Source organism: Hakea prostrata, chromosome 2 (genome assembly GCF_041222555.1).
Source record: "Hakea prostrata isolate BN-2017 chromosome 2, UWA_Hpros_2, whole genome shotgun sequence".
Taxonomy (NCBI): domain Eukaryota; kingdom Viridiplantae; phylum Streptophyta; class Magnoliopsida; order Proteales; family Proteaceae; genus Hakea; species Hakea prostrata.
In genome coordinates, this window is record NC_142601.1 from 1,959,349 (window position 1) to 1,981,564 (window position 22,216).

At 36.1% G+C, this 22,216-nt stretch overlaps 2 protein-coding genes, 1 non-coding gene and 1 pseudogene across 4 annotated transcripts; all 4 read left to right on the plus strand.

The window, feature by feature from the left end:
- The first annotated feature begins 72 nt into the window (after positions 1–72).
- LOC149023215 (G-type lectin S-receptor-like serine/threonine-protein kinase RKS1) lies at positions 73–3,863 on the plus strand. Of its 2 annotated transcripts, XM_089143766.1 has the most exons (7): positions 74–1,527; positions 1,632–1,760; positions 1,870–2,063; positions 2,195–2,405; positions 2,519–2,756; positions 2,912–3,065; positions 3,145–3,863. In XM_089143766.1, exons 1-7 carry the CDS (start codon positions 240–242, stop codon positions 3,448–3,450), a joined length of 2,520 nt encoding a protein of 839 aa, XP_088999892.1. In that variant the 5' UTR covers positions 74–239; the 3' UTR covers positions 3,451–3,863. The 2 variants fall into 2 exon arrangements, with proteins under 2 accessions (XP_088999893.1, XP_088999892.1); XM_089143767.1 differs by lacking the exon at positions 3,145–3,863 and having other exon boundaries at positions 73–1,527; positions 2,929–3,019.
- Positions 3,864–9,670: 5,807 nt separating this feature from the next.
- On the plus strand, positions 9,671–13,072 carry LOC149023216 (G-type lectin S-receptor-like serine/threonine-protein kinase At4g27290). The gene is made up of 7 exons (XM_089143768.1): positions 9,671–10,975; positions 11,080–11,208; positions 11,296–11,492; positions 11,624–11,834; positions 11,964–12,201; positions 12,357–12,510; positions 12,590–13,072. Exons 1-7 carry the CDS (start codon positions 9,688–9,690, stop codon positions 12,893–12,895), a joined length of 2,523 nt encoding a protein of 840 aa, XP_088999894.1. The 5' UTR covers positions 9,671–9,687; the 3' UTR covers positions 12,896–13,072.
- A 2,808-nt stretch (positions 13,073–15,880) lies between these two features.
- On the plus strand, positions 15,881–18,725 carry LOC149023217 (26S proteasome regulatory subunit 6B homolog; annotated as a pseudogene).
- TRNAH-GUG (transfer RNA histidin (anticodon GUG)) lies at positions 16,240–16,311 on the plus strand. Its single transcript has one exon. It is a non-coding gene; the product is annotated as a tRNA-His (tRNA).
- Positions 18,726–22,216: the final 3,491 nt, after the last annotated feature.

Genomic DNA, 22,216 nt, shown 5'->3' on the forward strand with positions numbered 1-22,216 from the left:
TCCAACCACCATATGTGTGGATAGGAATTTTTTCCAATCCACACATCTTGTCATTTATGGGTGAAGTCAAGCAAACCATGCACGCATACGACTAAATGTGTAAATTGGAATTATTTCCAACCACATGTGTGTGGATAGGAATTTTTTCCCATCGACACATCTTGTATTTCTGGCTGAAGTCATGAAGAGTGAAGACAAACTATGCATGCCATAGCAATTAAAAAAACTTATTAGCTTTGATGTTTTCTGTCAGAAGGGTGTGCTTTCTCCTTTGCCAGTTCTACGCCTTCGTCATCGTCACCATCTCTTCAGCTGCAGACACATTAAACCCCACTGAATCCATTACTGATGGCAAAGTCCTTGTTTCTACTGGAAGCAGTTTTGCCTTGGGCTTCTTCAGCCCAGGCACTTCTCCTTACAGGTACGTTGGAATTTGGTACAACAAAATTCCTGAAATCACTGTGGTTTGGGTTGCTAATAGAGACAAACCACTAAATGATTTCTCTGGAATTCTTTCCTTGGCCTTTGATGGGAATCTCATAGTCTCTTCTAGTAGAGATCAGAGACGTTCTCTCTGGTCTACCAATGTTTCCTTAGCTATCAACACCACCTTTCTTCGGCTCCTTAACACCGGAAACCTAGTTTTATACGACGGAGTCGGTGGTGGCAACACAAGTAGAATCCTATGGCAAAGTTTCGACCATCCAACACATATGTGGCTTCCAGGTCTAAAACTCGGCTTGGACCGAACTACTGGTTTGAATCGGATTCTGACATCTTGGAAGTCCCAAGATGACCCAAGCCAAGGAATTTACTCGTTTGGCATCGACCCACGTGGATCTCCTCAATTCTTCCTGAAGAAACGGTCAGAACCGTTCTGGCGATCCGGTCCGTGGAACGGTCGTCAACTCAGTGGGGTCCCACAGATGACTCAGAACTACATCTTCAGGTATGATTTCGTTGAGACCACCGACGAGCTCTACATGATCTACACGCCCTATAATTCATCCATCTTCACCACTGTGGTGGTGGATTACTCCGGTGCAATGCAGCGGAAGACGTGGATCGCGATGAACCATCAATGGAACACATTCTATTCGGCTCCAGTCGATAGATGTGATGAATACGGACATTGTGGGCCCTACGGGACCTGTAGTATGGAGAACACGGTGGAGTGTTCATGTCTACCATCTTTCCAACCGAAGTCTCCAACAAATTGGTACCTAAGAGAATGGCAGGATGGGTGTGTGAGGCAGAGAAGTCTTGAGTGTGGCAAAGGAGATGGGTTCTTGAAGTTGAAACGCATGAAGCTTCCAGACACATCCATGGCCCTTGTTGACATGAATTTGAGTCTCAAGGAATGCGAACAAGGCTGCTTGAAGAACTGCTCTTGCACGGCGTTTTCCACTGCAAATATAACCGGTGAAGGTAGTGGTTGCCTTTCTTGGTTTGGGAGCTTGATGGATATCAGATACTTCTCTGACGGTGGCCAAGATTTCTACCTACGTGTGGATGCTGTGGAGCTAGGTCTGTATATCACTTCTCAATCTTCTATTGCTAAGCTTTTACATACGAAATGAATTTTTGGCTTCTAACTATGTAAGAGTTGATGAAGATGGTTTTATGTGTAGCTGCACATGCACGAAAAGATAAAGGATATCTTCACAATAGGAGGAACAAGGTAATATTTTCGATGGCTCTTATTGTGGGTGTGCTTCTGTCTGCTTGGTCTGCCTACTACTTGCTGAAAAAGAGAAAAGGTAATAGAAAAGAAAAGAAAAGAAAAGAAAAAAAAAACTTCTTCTCCATTATCATATTAGCAGTTTCACCAGTGCCTACTATTAAACAATATTTGATGATGATCTGCAGCAAGTGAGAGGCGGCGGCAGAAGCGCCATAGCTTGCTCTTTTTTGATTTCGCAACTTCTTCAGGAAATGAACTTGAAGACAATGGAATGACTCCAGAATTACCATTTATTGAACTAGATGTTGTTGTAGCTGCCACTGACAATTTCTCTCCCAATAACAAGCTTGGAGAAGGAGGTTTTGGTGCTGTGTATAAGGTGACTTCTCTTCCCATTCATCATCAAATATACTCTCTCATGAAATTAGGTTAAAATAAACTCTAAGCTCGACTATTTATTTGTAACGATAAGATCGATTATTGATTGACTGGTTTCATCTAAATTTCTAGGGTCGGCTATTCAACGAGAAGGAGATAGCTGTGAAGAGACTATCGAAGAATTCAGGGCAAGGGACAGAAGAGTTCAAAAATGAAGTTCTACTCATTGCCAAACTTCAACATAGAAATTTGGTTAGGCTTCTAGCTTGCTGTGCTCAGGAAGATGAAAAAATATTAATCTACGAGTACATGCCCAACAAAAGCTTGGACTCTTTCATTTTCGGTATGCTTCACTAAATTTCACCTGAACGTTGTCTTTTTTTTTTTGTTTTTCTTTCTAGCCATTTGTTTGAATTCAATTTAATTAGAATAATTTGCTTCAACTATTGTGGATAGATGAAAGTAAAAGGGTATTGCTTGGATGGAAAAAACGATTTGAAATCATAATTGGAATTGCTCGAGGTGTTCTATATCTTCATCAAGACTCAAGGTTGAGAATTATACATAGAGATTTAAAAGCAAGCAATGTGCTGTTAGACGAAGACATGAACCCCAAAATTTCAGACTTCGGCATGGCGAGAATTTTTGGAGGAGATCAAATTCAAGCTAATACAAATAAAGTAGTTGGGACATAGTAAGTTTTTCCTTTCTCATTTTAGGCCAAAGTAAATTTCTTTTTTCTTTAGACCAAGTAAAATTTATATTGGTAAATATTATACTGAAAATATTATGCTACTTCTATGGCTTAATCAACTAGCTTTCTTATTGTGAAAAAAATATGACATGCAGTGGTTATATGTCGCCAGAATACGCAATGCAAGGGCTTTTCTCGATAAAATCGGATGTATTTAGTTTTGGAGTTTTGTTATTGGAGATCATTAGTGGAAAGAAGAATACCGTACTATATTTTAATGAAGATCCTTCAATAAGTTTAACACAGCACGTAAGTCTATTTGTTTATTTACATTCTTCTTGTAGAAACATTTTTAGTTCCCTTTCCTTGACGTGTATGAAAATTTTAGGTGTGGGAGTTGTGGAAAGAAGGTCGAGCATTGGAGATAGTTGATTCATCAATGGGTGATTCCTTTCCTGCTAATGAAGTTTTGAAGTGCATCCATGTTGGGCTATTGTGTGTGCAAGAAAGTGCATCAGATAGACCAACCATGTCTAGTGTTGTTTCCATGTTGGGGGAAGAAACAAAGATGCCTACACCAAACCAACCAGCTCTTATTTTGAAAAGAACTCTTAAGGGTGAACACTCATCTACCACGGAGAAAGGATCGTGTTCCATAAATGAAGTGACAATCACTGTAGTAGATCCTCGATAGAAATGCATGTATTTTGTGTTGTAAATTAACAAGTTTGACAACTTCTGTGGTTTACCCATCATTGTCTTTTAAAACGCATTTACGAGATTCACATGGATACGATGAATTATTGAGAGGCTATTGGGCTTGGTTGGATATCACCCTATACATTAAGTGAATTCTTTAGAGTATATTTGCTTGCAAGGAGAAAGGGTAAGGGAAGTGAAGTGAAAGAGATTCTTGTTCCTTTTTTTGTGCTTAATCGAAAAAAGTTATTTTTATCAAGTTGTTGAGTTGGCTGTAAAATTTATTTAAATTTCTTTTAAATTATATAAATCAATCTATTTTATTGTTAAATGTCATAGTTTTAGTATTCCATGACACAAAACTCTTAGTGCAGTGTGTTGCGTTAAAAACTTAAATGCCTTGTCACTAGACCCGTACTTTGTATATATATTGATATCTGCATTGCAAACATGTACATTTATACCTGTATACTCATTCTGTAAGAACGCATGGATAATATTGTCTTCTTAACATTTGCGATTTCGTTTTTCATTAAAATTTTTACATTTTCTGTACAATGAAACTAACTCTTATGAGATATTTTTGTTCGCGCCTGTGCTGATATTGTCCGGTAATTTATCAACACATGTTAAATTCCAATTTAATGGTCATAACGAGGGGAATAAGGTAATTAAGTCAATTTAGTTAAAAAAGAAAAAGTTTTGCAATTTACAATAGATATCCCCAGTAACAATTGAATTCACAAATAAAACCCAAAAACGAAAAACCTAACTAGCAAACGAAATTTTGTGAATATGGAAACCCTAGCCAACTGCCCTAAGATCAACCTCTGCCGTTACAAAAGTTCGATTACAAGTTACAACTATGGCTTACAGTTTTTCTTAACTTGGAAAACCCTAACATTGATGCATTTATTGATCGATACAGAAAAATAGAAAATCAAAATCACGAACCAAATCTGCAATTTCCCTTCGTATGTGAAAGTCTAAATAAAACCTCTCACTCTAGACTGACCCTCCACACAAATCATAACTGTTCATAAAAAACGAACGTAAAAGAGATGAAAAGTGATTTCATCACAAAAAAGTTTGTGGTAAAAGAAAGAGAAAGAACACAATACCATAATCATAGATCCAGTGAAACTCAGATGGAAACCTGGAGAGAGACGAGAAAGTGAACAAATTGAGGCTTTACCCCAAAAAAAAAAAAAAAAAAACTTCAGAAAGCCTAAATACATGAATCAAAGTCGTAATACCTAATAACGCTTCATACATCCAATACAAAACCTGAATTTCTAGCCAAGGTAGCATCTCCTGAGCGGAAGGTGAACTCAGAAGTCAGAACTCTTTCTTTGTGGTCTCCTCCAAATAGCAAAAGAGGGAGTGCAGACCCAAACTTGAGATGGAAGAACAAATTCACAGTCACATTCGATGGATTAGGTAGATGATAGGGTTTCCAGATGCATAAAATCTCGTTTCTAAGATGGTTAGGTTTTGGGTTTTATTTGTGAATTCGATTATTATAGGGGTTATCTTCTGTAAATTTCAAAACCTTTTCTTTTAACCGAATTGTCTTAATTACCATACTACTTCTTATTATAACCATCAGATGGAACTTAACATGTTCGAAAAATTAAAGCATGCGTGGACTATAATATCATGCACAAACAAAAATCCACTATTGTGGTCAATGCAGGGTCGGTAGAGTGGTAAGATTCATACTCTTGCAGACGACAAAGCACCCCTCTGAGGATGTAATCAAGGTGCGCGCAAGCTGGCCGGATGAACCTCAAATACCCAAAAAAAAAAAAAAAAAAAAAAAAAATCCACTCTTGTGTGGGTAATCAGCAATAACCCATTCTTCTAAAATGTAAAGTATTATTTTGATGTATATGCTTTTCAAAAAAAAAAAAAAAAAAAAAAAATTGATTTACAAGTTCTATTCGGAAATTGCTTCAGTTGGTCAGGATTTAAACCCTGATCATATGGCGGCCATCCAACAGTCACAGGACAATTCTGCACATTAATTAGCATTTCTTTTGTGTCTGCTGAAAAAAGGACTGTGCAAATACTCTTTTTTTGGGAACTGGTGTTTTTTTAATACTGAAAGGGTTGACCCATAACCTATCTACTAGAGAAATATGGATATTACCACTCAACCAACCATGCATTAGTGTTGTGTAATTAATTCTTACTATTAAATTTATTAAATTATAACTAAACCACTTATGATGGACGATCTAAATTTAATCCTACTAAACTTAATGGTAGGATTTTTAAGAGCATTCAACCACCATCTTCTCATACTTTTTTTATATTTAATAACTTAAAATTTTTTCTTTCATAAAAAAGTCATTTGTGTTAAATAGGCAATGCAAAAAAATTTGCGTATGTTTGAAATAAATCAGCTACATCAACATGATGGAAGAAGCAGCAAATTTGAAGTCTTTTCCTTTTAAATGTAAAAGTTGGCTGGTGGATTCCTGAACCTTGTTTTAGAAACAAGAGTGCAAAGCTTTTCAAAAATTACTTTAATTTATTATGATTGATTGTTCTCAGCTAGTGGTATTATTCATGTGTTGAAAAGTGATTATGCATTTGAAAGAAGAAGCTTTCATGAGACTTTTGCACCAGTTTTAACTGTTAAGTGGTTGGTCAAAACTGTTAAGTGACGCAACAAGTCTTGTACGTTGCCCTTTTCTTATTCGTTGAATTACTTAAAATAAAATTTGAACGCATCAATAACTTTCAGTCTTTGCTAAAATGTCATGTTTATAAAAAAAGAGAAAGAAAAAACACATACATAATCTGGACACGTTGAAGAAAATTCCCTCAACTCCAAGAATACAAATATAAAAGACCACTCATCTATTTGCTGCTAATGGCAAGTGAACTCTTTGTGTAGTGAAGAAAAATTGTCTATTTAACCCTTGCCGGCATCATATTTAATATCTCTATCCTCAATTTTCCTATATATAGAAGCGTCTCAAATTGGACAAATATGAAAATAAATAGTAATTTAATTGTTTTTAGTGATATATTTGACAAATATATCTTATGAAAATCCAATTTTGGGGTGCTAATGCAATTTGTTCTAATTCTTTTGAAAATATGCTAACATGGTGGAGAAGTAAAGAGAATGAGAGTACTCTTATGGAAGGAATGATGAATGGAAAGAATTCAAATGAGAGGAGCAAATAATATGGAAAGAATTCAAATTAGAGACAATTAGAAAAATTATGAAAAATCATCGCCTACTAGGGATTGATCTGTTTGACTCAACATATGTCCCTGGGTCAGTTTACAGTCTCTTTACCTTGTTGCTATAATATTAATTTCATCTGCCACCGCTCTGAGTAAAACAACTACAATTTGGCAGGTACACCGTACATCTACAATCTTACACTTGGAGGATTTGCACTCACCTTTGCTCTAGATGGAACTGACAGTCACATTTCTGGTTCACAGCTCAGTGATATAGGCAGTGACCACATGAAGATAAATCTACGGGCAACACTTTACAGGTAGGTGACTCATGAGCTTTGGAAAAATACAGAAAATACCTCTTTGGCTTCTATGAGATACTGTCTTTTTGATTTCCCAGGAATGCTAATTGACTGATCACTGAATTGATCTTTTTAATAGTTATCTTGACACCAATTTACTACTCTAGCTACATTTGGTTCTAAGTAGAGAAAATTTTACATTTGCTTTTGCTTAAAGTTTATAGCCTTATAGGTAGGGTTGTAAAGAATCTTACACTTGGAGGAATCTTACATCTACAATCAGGGGATAGAAATTTGTTTTTTTCTCTATTTTCCTGGGTTAATTTCTTTTGTGCCAGCTGACTGAAATTTTCAATTTTCTAAGGATATGGGGTTTGAGAATTCAGACTAATGAAGTACAGTTGGATGAGTTTGTCATTCTTAGGATGTAGGACTCCAAAATACAGTAGAAATTCTTTATAGGTGGCGGTTCAAGGTTAATAATGGTTTGCTGGTTCTTTGTACGTGCGTTTGCCCCTGAATCTGATTCAGGTTATTGGCAATGGTAGATCAAGGAATACTTATTTTTAATTTTTATTACTTGTTCTATAAAACAAGTCTCAGAAGCATACAACATCTGTACACCCTAAAATAAAAAAAACTGACAGCAAATCCTTATTCCTCAATTTCCTTGTGAGGTGTTCATTTATTTGTCCCCGTACAAAAAATGGCATTGTCAAGACAGAAGGGGTGGGTTGGGGGAGGGGCTGCAAAGGATTAATCATCTAAGGTGTTGTGATGCCAGAATATGGAAGACAAGAATAAAATATCTCTGGTTTTTTGTTTCCTTCTGCCTTCAAAGATACATAATTGTTTTTAGGACTTGGAGAAGAAGATGAACTGGAGGAGCAATTGGGAAGCTCAACTTGAAGGGTTTGTTGCTTTGATCTACTGTAATGATATTCAGAGCAATTGGGAAGCTCAACTTGAAGGGTTTGTTGCTTTGATCTACTGTAATGATATTCAGAATTTTTGTAATGAAAAACACTTGTATATAATGAGTTATTCAATGCAACATTTAAGTTCATCCCCCCCCCCCCCCACCTTTCTCTCTTTTACTCATCGTATTGGGTTTCCATTTGATACTTCTTTCTTTAGCTCTATCTCTACATTTTGATAAATCCTATGACTATCACTAGTGTTTCTTTGATTGGATAGAGGGAAAGGATTCATTAGAATGATCTTTCTTTTACTAGATAATTCAATGGGAGTACGGTTCCTGAGATTTCTCTCAGAAACCATATTTTTGAGGTCTTAGCGTTTGAACAAGCAAAGCATAGGCTTGAGAACATCTCTTTCCAATGCATTGCAAGTTTTCGGATTTGGGTTTGCTTCAAATTGATGAATCCAGTTGAGTAAACATGAAATGTTTTTATGTTGCGATTTAAAAGCTTACACCCCCTTAGCAGTCACCCTAGCTTCTTAAAAGTCATCTTCTAGTTGTTACTTCTCTACCTACCCCCCACCATTGCTTGACTGTGTAACAGCTCTTTTTTCACTTTGAATTTTGGCTAAGAAAATGTATCTTCTCCTTGGAAGATAAAGATGGAGATGAAGTTCTAAATACAAGTGAAAGCTCAAATGTGCACGCAACCGTCATTAATGAGTATGAAAGAAAGTATTAAACATTTGGTAAATCATATTCTCTGTTACCTTTTTGGCATTTGAGCCTCATGTCACGTGGCTCTTAAATTAACCATGAAATTGTTTAAAAAACCACTAAAAACAAAAAATTTAAACGTAAATGTGAATCTGATTTGACTAATCGACTTTTCTCATATTATTTTATATACAAAAAAGGTTTCACATATTATTTTATATACAAAAAACTTTCGTTCCTTGCCCTCAACACTGTTGCAGACATTTCGCACGATGGCTTTCGTGCTATTTATACACACGTTAGATTTTGAAACCCCTTTATACCCCCCCCCAAAAGAAAAGGAAAAAAAAAAAAACGATTTCGAAAACCCTAATTAGAGAAAGGCCTCCAAGAGAGAGAATTAGTTGAAGTAAGAAGTCATGGGAAAGGCTAGCTAGCTGGTCTACACCACTTCTCTTTCAATCAACACGCATCTCTCCAAATTAGTGGCTGGTCTTGCAGGAGATGGAGGACCAATATCAAACTTGATCTAGTACATCAAATTTTAGGGTTTGGATTTTAAAATCAATTGTAGCACTATAAGGATGTCTCTTTATTCCATACTTTTTTTCTTTAAAAAAAATGCCTAGATAAAAAAGATATGTTTTGAATATTTTCCAAGCAGTAGTGGTAGATATATGAAAGATAGAGAATGAATGAATGTAAAGAAGAAAGAGAGTGTACATAGAGGAAGAATCATCTTTGGCAATTTGATAATGTTTGGAAAAATAGGAAACAATAAATTTGAAAAAAGAAAAAGAAAGTAAGTTTAATTAGTTTAAAGGAGGATTCTAATTTTGAATGGATATATGTCATATAACTAGATGTGTGAATTGAAATTATTTCCAACCACCATGTGTGTTGATTGGAAGTTTTTCCAATCCACACATCTTGCCATTTATTGGTGAAGTCAATAAGACAAACTATGCACGCATACGCTAAATGTGTGGCTAGGAATTTTTTTCAATCTACACTCTTGTTATTTATGGATGAAGTCAAGAAGACAAACTATGCATGCCATAGCAATTAAAACAAATTATCAGCTCTGATGTTCTCAGTCACAAGGTTTTGCTTTCTCCTTTGCCAGTTCTACGCCTTCGTCATCGTCACCATCTCTTCAGCTGCAGACACATTAAACCCCACTGAATCCATTACTGATGGCGAAGTCCTTGTTTCTACTGGAAGCAATTTTGCCTTGGGTTTCTTCAGCCCTGGCACTTCTCCTTACAGGTACGTTGGAATTTGGTACAACAAAATTCCTAAAACCACCGTGGTTTGGGTCGCTAATAGAGACAAACCACTAAACGATTCCTCCGGAATTCTCTCCTTGGCCTTTGATGGGAATCTCATAGTCTCTTCTGGTAGAGATCAGAGACGTTCTCTCTGGTCTACCAATATTTCCTTAGCTATCAACACCACCTTTCTTCGGCTCCTTAACACCGGAAACCTAGTTTTATACGATGAAGCCGGTGGTGGCAACACAAGTAGAATCCTATGGCAAAGTTTCGACCATCCAACACATATGTGGCTTCCAGGTCTAAAACTCGGCTTGGACCGAACTACTGGTTTGAATCGGATTCTGACATCTTGGAAGTCCCAAGACGACCCTAGCCAAGGAATTTACTCGTATGGCATCGACCCGCGTGGATCTCCTCAATTCTTCATGAAGAAGCGGTCAGAACCATTCTGGCGATCCGGTCCGTGGAACGGTCGTCAACTCAGTGGGGTCCCACAGATGACTCAGAACTACATCTTCAGGTATGATTTCGTTGAGACCACCGATGAGCTCTACATGATCTATACACTGTATAATTCGTCCATCTTCACCACTGTTGTGGTGGATTACTCTGGTGCAATTCAGCGGAAGACATGGATCGCGATGAACCATCTATGGAACACATTCTATTCGGCTCCAGTTGATAGATGTGATGAATACGGACATTGTGGGCCCTATGGGACCTGTAATATCGAGAACACGGTAGAGTGTTCATGTCTACCGTCTTTCCAATCGAAGTCTCCAACAAATTGGTACCTAAGAGAATGGCAAGATGGGTGTGTGAGGCAGAGAAGTCTTGGGTGTGGCAAGGGAGATGGGTTCTTGAAGTTGAAAGGAGTGAAGCTTCCAGACACATCCATGGCCCTTGTTGACATGAATCTGAGTCTCAAGGAATGCGAACATGGCTGCTTGAAGAACTGCTCTTGCATGGCGTTTGCCACCGCAAATATAAACGGCGAAGGTAGTGGCTGCCTTTCTTGGTTTGGGAGCTTGATGGATATCAGATACTTCTCTGACGGTGGCCAAGATTTCTTCCTACGCGTGGATGCTGTGGAGTTAGGTCTGTATATCACTTCTCAATCTTCTTTTGCTAAACTTTTACATACGAAATGAATTTTTGGCTTCTAAGTATGTAGGAGTTGATGAAGATGGTTTTATGTGTAGCTGCACATGCACGAAAAGATAAAGGATTTCTTCACAATAAGAGGAACAAGGTAATATTTTCGATGGCTCTTATTGTGGGTACGCTTCTGTCTGCTTGGTGCGCCTACTACTTACTGAAAAAGAAAAAAGGTAAAGGAAAAAAAAGAGACTTCTTCTCCATTATCATATTAGCAGTTCACTAGTGCCTATTATTGAACCATATTTGATGATGATCAGCAGCAATTGAGAGGAGAGGGCAGAAGCGCCATAGCCCGCCCTTTTTTGATTTCATAACTTCTTCAGCAAATGAGCTTGAAGACAATGGAAGGACTCCAGAATTACCATTTATTGAACTAGATGTTGTTGCAGCTGCCACTGACAATTTCTCTCCCAATAACAAGCTTGGAGAAGGAGGTTTTGGTGCTGTGTATAAGGTGACTTCTCTTCCCATTCATCATCAAATATACTCTCTCATGAAATTAAGTTTAGATAAACTCTAAGCTCAACTATTCATTTGTATTGATAAGATCGATTATTGATTGATTGGTTTCATCTAAATTTCTAGGGTCGGCTATTCAACGGGAAGGAGATAGCTGTGAAGAGACTATCCAAGAATTCAGGGCAAGGGACAGAAGAGTTCAAAAATGAAGTTCTACTCATTGCCAAACTTCAACATAGAAATTTGGTTAGGCTTCTAGCTTGCTGTGCCCAGGAAGAAGAAAAAATATTAATCTACGAGTACATGACCAACAAAAGCTTGGACTCTTTCATTTTCGGTATGCTTCATTAAATTTCACCTGAAAGCTATTGTTGTTGTTTTTTTTTCTTCTTTTCCCCCCTCTTTTCCCAGTCATATGTTTGAATTCAATTTAATTAGAATAATTTGCTTCAATTATTGTGGACAGATGAAAGTAAAAGGGTAATGCTTGAATGGAGAAAACGATTTGAAATCATAATTGGAATTGCTCGAGGTGTTCTATATCTTCATCAAGACTCGAGGTTGAGAATTATCCATAGAGATTTAAAAGCAAGCAATGTGCTGTTAGACGAAGACATGAACCCCAAAATTTCAGACTTTGGCATGGCGAGAATTTTTGGAGGAGACCAAATTCAAGCAAATACAAATAAAGTAGTTGGGACATAGTAAGCTTTTCCTTTCTCATTTTAGGGCCAAAGTAAATTTATTTTTCTTTAGACCAAGTAAAGTTTAGATTGGTAAATACTATACTGAAAATATTATCCTCCTTCCATGGCTTAATCAACTAGCTTTCTTATTTTCAAAAAAATATGACATGCAGTGGTTATATGTCGCCAGAGTACGCAATGCAAGGGCTGTTCTCAGTAAAATCAGATGTATTTAGTTTTGGAGTTTTGTTATTGGAGATCATTAGTGGAAAGAAGAATACCATAGTATATTTTAATGAAGATCCTTCAATAAGTTTAACACAACATGTAAGTTTATATGTTTATTTACATTCTTCTTGTAAAAACATTTTTAGTTCCCTTTCCTTGATGTGTATGAAAATATTAGGTGTGGGAGTTGTGGAAAGAAGGTCGAGCATTGGAGATAGTTGATTCATCAATGGGTGATTCCTTTCCTGCAAATGAAGTTTTGAAGTGCATCCACGTTGGGCTATTGTGTGTGCAAGAAAGTGCATCAGATAGACCGACCATGTCGAGTGTTGTTTTCATGTTGGGGGAGGAAACAAGGATGCCTACACCAGACCAACCAGCTCTTATTTTGAAGAGAACTCTGAAGGGTCAACACTCATCTACCACAGAGATAGGATCATGTTCCATAAATCAAGTGACAATCACTATAGTAGATCCTCGATAGAAATGCAAGTATTGTGTGTTGTAACTTAACAAGTTCGACAACTTCTATGGTTTACCAATCCATTGTCTTTTAAAATGCATTTATGAGATTCACATGGATATGATGAATTATTGAGAGGCTAATGGACTTGGTTGGATTTGCCTACTCAATAGACCCGCTCTTTGTATTATATATCGATAACTGCATTGCAAACATGTACATATTTGCCCATATACTCATACCATACGAATGCATGGATAATCTTGTCTTCTTAACATTTGTGATTTCGTTTTCCACTAAAATAGTTAAGAAAAAGTTTTACAATTTACAATAGATATCCCCCAGTAACAATTGAATTCACAAAATAAAACCCAAAAACGGAAAAACCTAACTAGCAAACGAAATTTTGTGAATATGGAAACCCTAGCCAACTGCCCTAAGATCAACTTCTGCCGTTACAAAAGTTCGATTACAACTATGGCTCACAGTTTTTCTTCACTTGAAAAACCCTAACCTTGATGCATTTATTGATCGATACAGAAAAGTAGAAAACCAAAATCACGAACCAAATCTGCAATTTTCTTTGGTACAATTTTCATACATTCAGGAAGTTCGGAATGGAACGTTTAGTATTTTAATATTAACTGGACGGGGTAATTATTTTGAAGAGACGCTAAAGTGTTGGAGAAGTAAAGAAAATGAAAGTACTCAGGCTGAGGGTTTTCCCTTTGTGACTCATTTTATAGCATATAGGTGCTTCTAAGCAGATGTGTAGATTTTATATCTACTAATTAATTAATTTTTTGTTATATTTTATTAGATTATCAATATTAGTTGATTTAATTTCTATTTTCTTAAAATTAATTTTTAGAGCAAAAGAAAAAAAGCAGAGTCAAAGCACTAAGTCTTACAAGAAATTTTCCTGTGGATAGATCAACATCATACAAGGAAAGAGAATTGTTAAAAGATATGTAAATTGTTTTTTATTGATTCCCACTCATATGAAAGGAGGATTGGGAAGATATATTTTCTTCTAGGAAAAGTAAATAATTTGTGGTGACGTGAATAAGAAGAATAAATAGAAAATAAAAGTAGAGAGAAAAACAGAAGTGGAGAAAACAAGAGGAGAAAATCGTTGGTTCTTACAAAAAAGAAAAGAAAAGGGGGAGTCATGGAGGACTGAAAGGCGTAAAAGAGAAGAAAGAAGATTCTGAAGCTTTTGGAATGAATTTGTTCCCCTCTTTCTTTCTCTCAATGTTTTCTATCTCTTGTGATATTTTTTGTTTTTAGAATGAACTAATTTTATTTTTTAAGAGATCAAAATCGTTGGTTCTTACAAAAAAGAAAAGAAAAGGGGGAGTCATGGAGGACTGAAAGGCGTAAAAGAGAAGAAAGAAGATTCTGAAGCTTTTGGAATGAATTTGTTCCCCTCTTTCTTTCTCTCAATGTTTTCTATCTCTTGTGATATTTTTTGTTTTTAGAATGAACTAATTTTATTTTTTAAGAGATCAAATATAGCCGATCTTTTAATTTCCATGCTTTAATTCATAAATATAATTTTGAATATTGTTTTCATTGATTGAGTATTTAAGTCTGTTTTTAATGCCTTTGATTAATTGGCCACTAATCAATTGATTCATTAATTATAATGAACTTATAAGGGATTTATGTGTTTAGTTCGTTGAGTAAATACCACGAATTATATGTAGGATAGGAATATACTTACATAGTTTGTATAGTTGCTATATGGGAATCCATAGAACTTAATGTTCTCTTTGATATTTTAATTCACGTAGAGATATAGTGGATTAACAATTGAGAATTTTTATATTAATTTAATTAAAATAAGGGCTGCTGATGTGGTAGTTTGTTCGGGTCAATGGGTCGGATCTTACATGACCCATGACCCATCTAGATGTCCCAAAATACCAACCCACTTGGTCACTCGGGTTGACCGTGAACGGTCTAACCACATTGTTTGGATCGATTTGGGTGATTCTGTTGGACCGGTTTAATATTTGGTTTGCTAGCTTGCCCAATTCGGTTGTGACCCAGCGAGTCGATCGCTAATATTGACTAGCTTACTAAGACTCTTTCAGTGAGAGTTTTTAAGAATTATGTTTTCAGTATGGGTGTTTTAGAATCTCTTGATACTTTTATTTAGTGGGAGTTATTGTTCGTTTGTATTCAACATTCTTTGATTTCGTTATAAAATTTATTCATTAATAAGATGGTTTTTCGTTTTCATCTTGTATGAATGATTGAGGTAAATAATGGAGATTTATATTTGCTACATTTGTTGTTTGATGATAATGGCGGTATTTAGCCAAGGTTCTGATTTATGACGGTATTTAGCCTAAAACCTAGTTAGCAATTTTGCCACAGGCAGTTATGCTGCCAATGGATGATTTTTGCTGAAGTTAGATATTAATATTAGATAGATCAGGGCGGTTTGCCAAATCATAATTAATATATGAGTATTCTATCTATGAGGTAATTCAAGGTAGATTGATAATTGATCAGGAAGGGACCAACAAAAGTGAATGCTTTTGTGATCACATAAGGTTTGACATTCTTTACGTCTTGTATGCACCACAAAGGATTCATATTGATGATGAAAGAATCGCAACCTAACTAAGGTTTGAGTCCCACTCAAACTCATACTCAGAAAAGCTATAAAAAGGTATGAGAACACAAGAAAAAGGTACGCTGAATAGAACTATCACTATTCGAATTATTATTGTTCATTACTTTCTTGTCTTCTTTAGTCGGATCCCTAACTATATCGTTGGAGGTGAAAACTCGACCTCCACGGTCGAGCTCATTCTTGCAGGTTCAATCGGCTGAAGGGACGAACATGATTGTGCAGCAACACATATCAACAAGTTAATTACTGTAATGACAGATAGTTGTTTTCCGTATATTGAAGAGCATCTCCTGCTGTCGTTCACATTAATATTCATTGGTTGAATCAGGTTTTCTGAGTGATGAAGGATTATGAGAATTATGGCCAAATACTTACGTAAAGGTACTACAATTAGTGTAGCCCAAGTGGAAGATTGTTGGGTTGTGGGATTAATTAATACTAATCCTTTATTTGTGCCATATTCATTCAGGATATTTAGTCAAAGGTATTACTTACCTTTATCATTGTAGGAGTGGTTAAAGGTTAGGGTTTTACATTATAAATAACTTCTTGGGTCTTCGTAGCCGTCACGTGTAATATTTGAGTTTGAGGTTGTTTCTACATACTCTCAAATGAAGGATTCCAATGAAAGGCTTCGAAAAATTCAAGGAGAGGGCATGCTAACAAATAGATAATGCATCAATTGAATTAATAGAAAATGATCATTCTTGCTCATCAAGTGGCTGTAGTTTAGTGGTAAGAATTCCACGTTGTGGCCGTAGAGACCTGGGCTCGAATCCCAGCAGCCACACATTTTTCATTTTTGTCTAAAATCAATGGCATCGACATGTACTACGATTTATTACGTTTGGATTCTCAGCACCCCTGAAGGTGACTTTAGTATGTATCTCGTTCTTGAGCCAGCACCCCGGTGACTTTAGTATGTATCTCGTTCTTGAGCCAGTCTCAGAAGCCCGTTACTTACAATGTGAGTCTTGTTGCCACCCATTATCATTTTTTCACAAAATCATTTCTTTTTCTTTTCTTCTCCCTCACCCCACTACACATGGGACCCACATATCTTTTTTTCCACCCGACCTTTGCAAACAAACGCAGTTTAACTATGTAATTACAAGGGAAAAATATTATAGACATTAAATTTCTAAAACACCATATTTTCCATTTCAAGGCATATATATAGGTATCAAGAAAAAATTTATATTTTCCATACAATCTTCCCAAAAAAATTATGAGATTGTTTTTAGGCAATGCGGAAAAAAGTTGATATCAGTTACCATAATAGATAAGTGTTCTTAACTCAAAAACCAAACAAAATCAACTTTAAGAATCTCAATTTTCTTTTTTTGTCATTTTAAAGATTTCATTGTAAATATTACACTTTTCACAACTTTTTGTCGTTTAATTCCATTAAACCAACAGTCTCATGAATACACATGATAGCTTGAATTACATATAATCCAACACCAAACAAACAAAACACTATGATAAGATATATATATTTTTTTGGGTGGGGGTGTAGAGAAAGTTAAATATATGAACCAAATCCAAATATTCCGTTATTCGGTCGTTTTGGTTTGGTCCAATCCAATTCAAAATATCAGGTCAATCTGATGCAAACCGGGTTAAACCGATTATTTGACACCCAAACACAGAGGCTAGGGTTGGGCCGGTCTGTGAAATCGGAGATTTTGAACCCAAGACCGGCCTAGTTGCAAACCGGTCCTCTTTCTTGAGACTCACTCCATGAAAGTTCTCCTCTCGTTGATGGAGGAAACTAGATAATTTGCTTCAATCGGAGAACTAGTGAAGTGGAAGAATGGCTTCTTCAGCCATGGTTATCGACCCAAAGTCCTCTCTGAAACTACCACCATCTCTCCCTTCTTCAAGATTTGATCCATATGGATTCTCTGACCAGTTATCTTTCCAAATTCAGAACTTTGGCACTTTCTCTGATGCGTACAATTTGTTGCATGCTATATTGTTATTTTAAACAACCCGCCTTGTCCCAACAAAAGGAGGCCAGCTCTGATTTGTTATTATATATTGAATAGAATCATATTATGGAAGGCATGGTCTTCGATCTCCCTTTCTAATCTTCATATGTTTCTTTATATGAACAGGATTAGGGGGATGCGACATTCAAAAACAGGAAATCTGTGAAGCTGTTGGGTTACCTTTGACACATCATGAGCTATACAAACAAATTGGAATAGATCCCCTCGAGAAGTCTTGTTATATGGTCCACCTGGCACTGGCAAAATGATATATGCTTGCCAAGGCTGTTGCTAATCATACTACTGCACCCTTCATAAGAGTGATTGGCTCAGAATATCTTCAAAAGTATTTTGGAGAGGTAAGCCTTGTGATCCCTTATTATTAAGTTATTAGCATTAGTGTGCAATCTTGCTTCCTTTCAGGCAAAATATCCAAATCCAAGTGAGCTATGTCAGAACATGCCCAATCTGGTTTAGAGTTGCTTAGCTATTTTTTTCTTTTACTCATTTATGTGTTCTTGTAGTTCCATTTCACATTTCTTCTTTCTCATTTAGTGATTGGTTTGACTGCCTTCCTTTCAGGGTCCGAGAATGGTTCGCGATGTTTTCCGTCTTGCCAAAGAAAATGCTCCTGCGATTATATTTATAGATGAAGTTGATGCTATTGCTACAGCTCGATTTGATGCTAACACTGGAGCAGACAGAGAAGTCCAACGAATCCTTATGGAACTTCTCAATCAGGTAGGGCTTGGAAAACATAGATTGTGAGTGCTTCCAAACTGAAGTCAAGACTGCATGGGTACAATCAGCAGAGTTGATGTTCAACTTCTCCGTTCTGTTGCATATACATGGATGTCTATTACTGTTCATTATGAAAATATCCATACAACAGTGGAGACTTGACCGGAAAATTGAGTTCCCTCTGCCTGATAGACGAGAAAAGACTTTTTTTAAGGTAGGTTTAAAAAATAACCTGTGACATTTCAAAAATTTAATACATGAACTCTGATGTAAGCAATTGGGTTGGCTTTCTCTGATTTAAATGCTGTAACAATTGTCTCTATACAGGTCTGCATTGCTAATTAAGATGAACTTAAGTGACGAGGTAGACTTGGAAGACTATGTTTGTCGACCTGATAAAACTAGTGCTGCTGAGGTTAGTAGGTTTTGCACATCATCATCTCTGCAACATTTAGTCGGGAGACAATAAAATTAGTGTTAATCACATTTTCTACAATTTTGTTGAATATCTGTTGACATACAATGCCACAAGTGTTTTTGGACTCTGAGATATTTATGATTAAGGAATGAGCATATTTTTGGTGGACTTGATTAGAGCTGATTTGGGTCAAAGGGTAAAATGGAGGCAGGTTAGAAGAACTAAGGTTATCGTTGCAGTGCTGAATGGGCTCATATGTTTGCACTCCTGTCAAGATTAGGAAAAATAAGGGTGCCATCTGATTAGTGTAATTCCAACAGCTTGGTTTAGGAAAATCTGAGGATGGTGGGACCGATCGTGAGAGAAAAGCATAGGGTTGGGCTGCTGGCAGAAGAGAAGCATAACAGAGAAGGGTTTTGTAAAAATTAATGTGATTATTATTTTCTGTGCTCTTTCATACGACACACTTAGTCTCTCTCTTCTTCTCTCTTGCTCTCTTCAACTATTATCATCTTCAACACTCTTGGATAAAATAGAGATGTTTTATCAGAGTCCTTGAATCAGAACAATCCACGTGACAAGCCCTGATAATTCACTAGGCACTCACCCCTTGGGAGATATTTTCCTTGGAGAGGAGCCAAACCTAGAATCAACACCTTTTCTTGTAGTGCACTCATGGACACCTTTTCTTGTAGTGCACTTATTCTTGGCTAGTAGATCTATATATATATATATATATATAATAAGGATCAACCCAGATAGTTGCTAGCTAATTCATTTCAAGCAGATGGAAGAGATTTAACGAATCAGAGATGGTTGCTTTGCTTGTAAGTCCTTTTTTTTTTTTTATTTTTTTATTTTTTTATGATTTTCGTCACTGCTTCTCTTTGGCACAATCTCCGAATAAATGCTTATCTTAATGAATAACGAAATTTGTGCAGTTTTTATGCCTATTAGTTCCAACCACTGGATGCATGAATATCGCATTCCAGTAGTCATCACTGATCATCAGGTAGCTAGCCTACTTTCTTATTACTTACTATTCTATATCTCTGTACTACAGCAAGCTTAGTTTATCCGATTCATATATATGATTCATCCTTTACTAGATTTCCCTGCTCTGTGACGTTTCATTACTACAGAATATATAAGATCATAAAGTGATCAAGTTCATATAGGTTCATAACTAAGCATCTGTCTATTGGTTGATTGGAAGAAGGATTAAACCTATTTTGCAATTTTCAGTATCGTTGAAAATGTTACTCCATGTATAATTTCAGCTTCTTTAAGAGATCTTAAGTCTCTTTTCCTTTTTGGCTTTGTAAATAGTTTTGTTGGTAAGTTCTAGTAGGAAAAAAAAACAAAGACTGTTTTGAAGACGAGTAATGCCTTAAATTAGAAAGAGCATATGCTAAATGGTGATTCAAGGTAATGTTATTTGGTTGTGTAGTTTTGCATAATGCCAAGAAGAGCATTTCCAAATGAATTTAACAGTGAAATGGTTTTGAAACATAAAGTTAAAACGTGGGTTATAGGAATTTTACCATATTTGAGGGTTCTTAAAAGTCTAATTTGAATTTTAACAGTCCTGGATAACGGTATTAGTAAAGTTTTGATTTTGGAGGGGTACTCCTGTTTCCTGTTTCCAATGGAAACGGATGGAACTCATGTAAAAAGTCCTTTAAATTTTATCTAACAGGCTAATAGTTATCTCCAGAGGATGCAGTCAAAGTTTGCATGACTTAGCCTAGACAAACCTAAATCAGAATAATCCACATGGCAAGCTCTCATTACTCACTAGGAGATATTATCCTTGAAAAGGAGTCATACATGGCCGGCGAGAATTTCTAGTTTCTAGACATGACTTCAACTCCCAGGATAGTCTGATCCGCACATCCAATTTTACAGTCTTATACTTTCTTACCAATTTTATTATTATTATTATTTTGGTAGTTTTCAAATTGGAAAATCCATCAAAGATAAGATTTTTGGAGTGAACTTCATTAAAACAATTAAGAATTAGGATTACACTCTATAATATTCTTCTTCATTAGTTTTATTTTGAAAAAAGCTGAAAAAGAGCCACAGGAAGAGAGGAAGGATGAAAGTAAATGAACTCCTTGGGTGGATTGAAAGATCCAACGAAGAAATCCGCACATGATGATTAAGGTGCACTCTATAGAATCTGTTGTTTGCTCATGCTAAATATATCTACAACCAAGTTCATGATGTTCCAAGGTACCTGAAAAAACTTTTACCAAACAAAACAAATAGGTACCTCAAACAATCATTTGTTCATCTGAGTAGCAAACCTCACTCGAATATTTGTGAGCTTCTTGGTTTTCACCTTGCAAACACCTACTTTAATTGCCGTGAGTTGATTTGAAGAATATGATTGCTTCTAGCTGCTCCCATGATGGATAAGACGATCTTGCCACCACCATCCCAATAGGTTCATAAATGCCACTTTTCCATGTTGCCACCATCGACCATCGCAATTAAATATCCATTTTGATGGTTGGTTAGACCGTCATAGCGCATTTTGCATTGCCATGGTGATAGTATTGATCTTCCATTGGCTGAAAAACCTCCTCATTTGAGCATTATCAGATACCTTGTTTGTAATATCACTCCACTATTAGAGAAATGACCTAACTACCCTTGGGGAAATAGTTGGGGAATTGACTCGATTGTCCTTAAAAAGTTTTGATGATTACAAACACGTACAACTATAAGGTAATGTCTACTATGGTACCAAGCAACCAACCCAGGTTCTATATGCAGGGGCATTCAGTATGATGCCTCACATTTATTATATTATTATTTTAATACGGTGCTAGAGTGATTCTTTACCCAAGGTGATTAAATAATTATTGATAGTTGGACCATGTGTTAGGATAATTTAACTAGTTTCAATTAGAAGGGCTATGATGCAATTAAAAGACAATTCAAAATAGAATTGGTCACACTTGACCTTAGTTACTGGAAGCATGACATAAATGGTATTAGAGCTAAGTTTTAGGTTTTATACACTATTATCTAATAGCATAAAAGTTAGTAATAGATGAAAGAAGAGATGGATATCAAACCAATTTGAGGTTGTTAATAATGCCAAACTATAAAGAAATGAAACTAATCAAAAGATTGGATTGATAAAAGAGAAGAAAATGTTTAACAAAATATATTCAACTACCATCAAAAGAAGCAACAAATAGAGCTCAAAATAGAACTAATACGAAAATAGAAAAATCATGAAAATGCCACTAAAAAAAGAGAGGCCCAAAACGACATCAAAACGACTTTAAAACGCAAAAGACAATGTTAGTAACTGCAAAGCAATACGGTCTTGTTCTCGAGCTCGTTTTGTAGTGCCCTATTAGATTTAAGTCTAATCAGAGTTCGGACCTTCAAGTAGCCTAGGTGCATCAAATAAGATTGGAATGACCATGACTAACCATATAGGAAATGATGAATAGCAAATGAGATAGATTTGAATAGGTATGGTAAAAGGTCTATGATGACTTTAGCAGAGAAGAAACTAA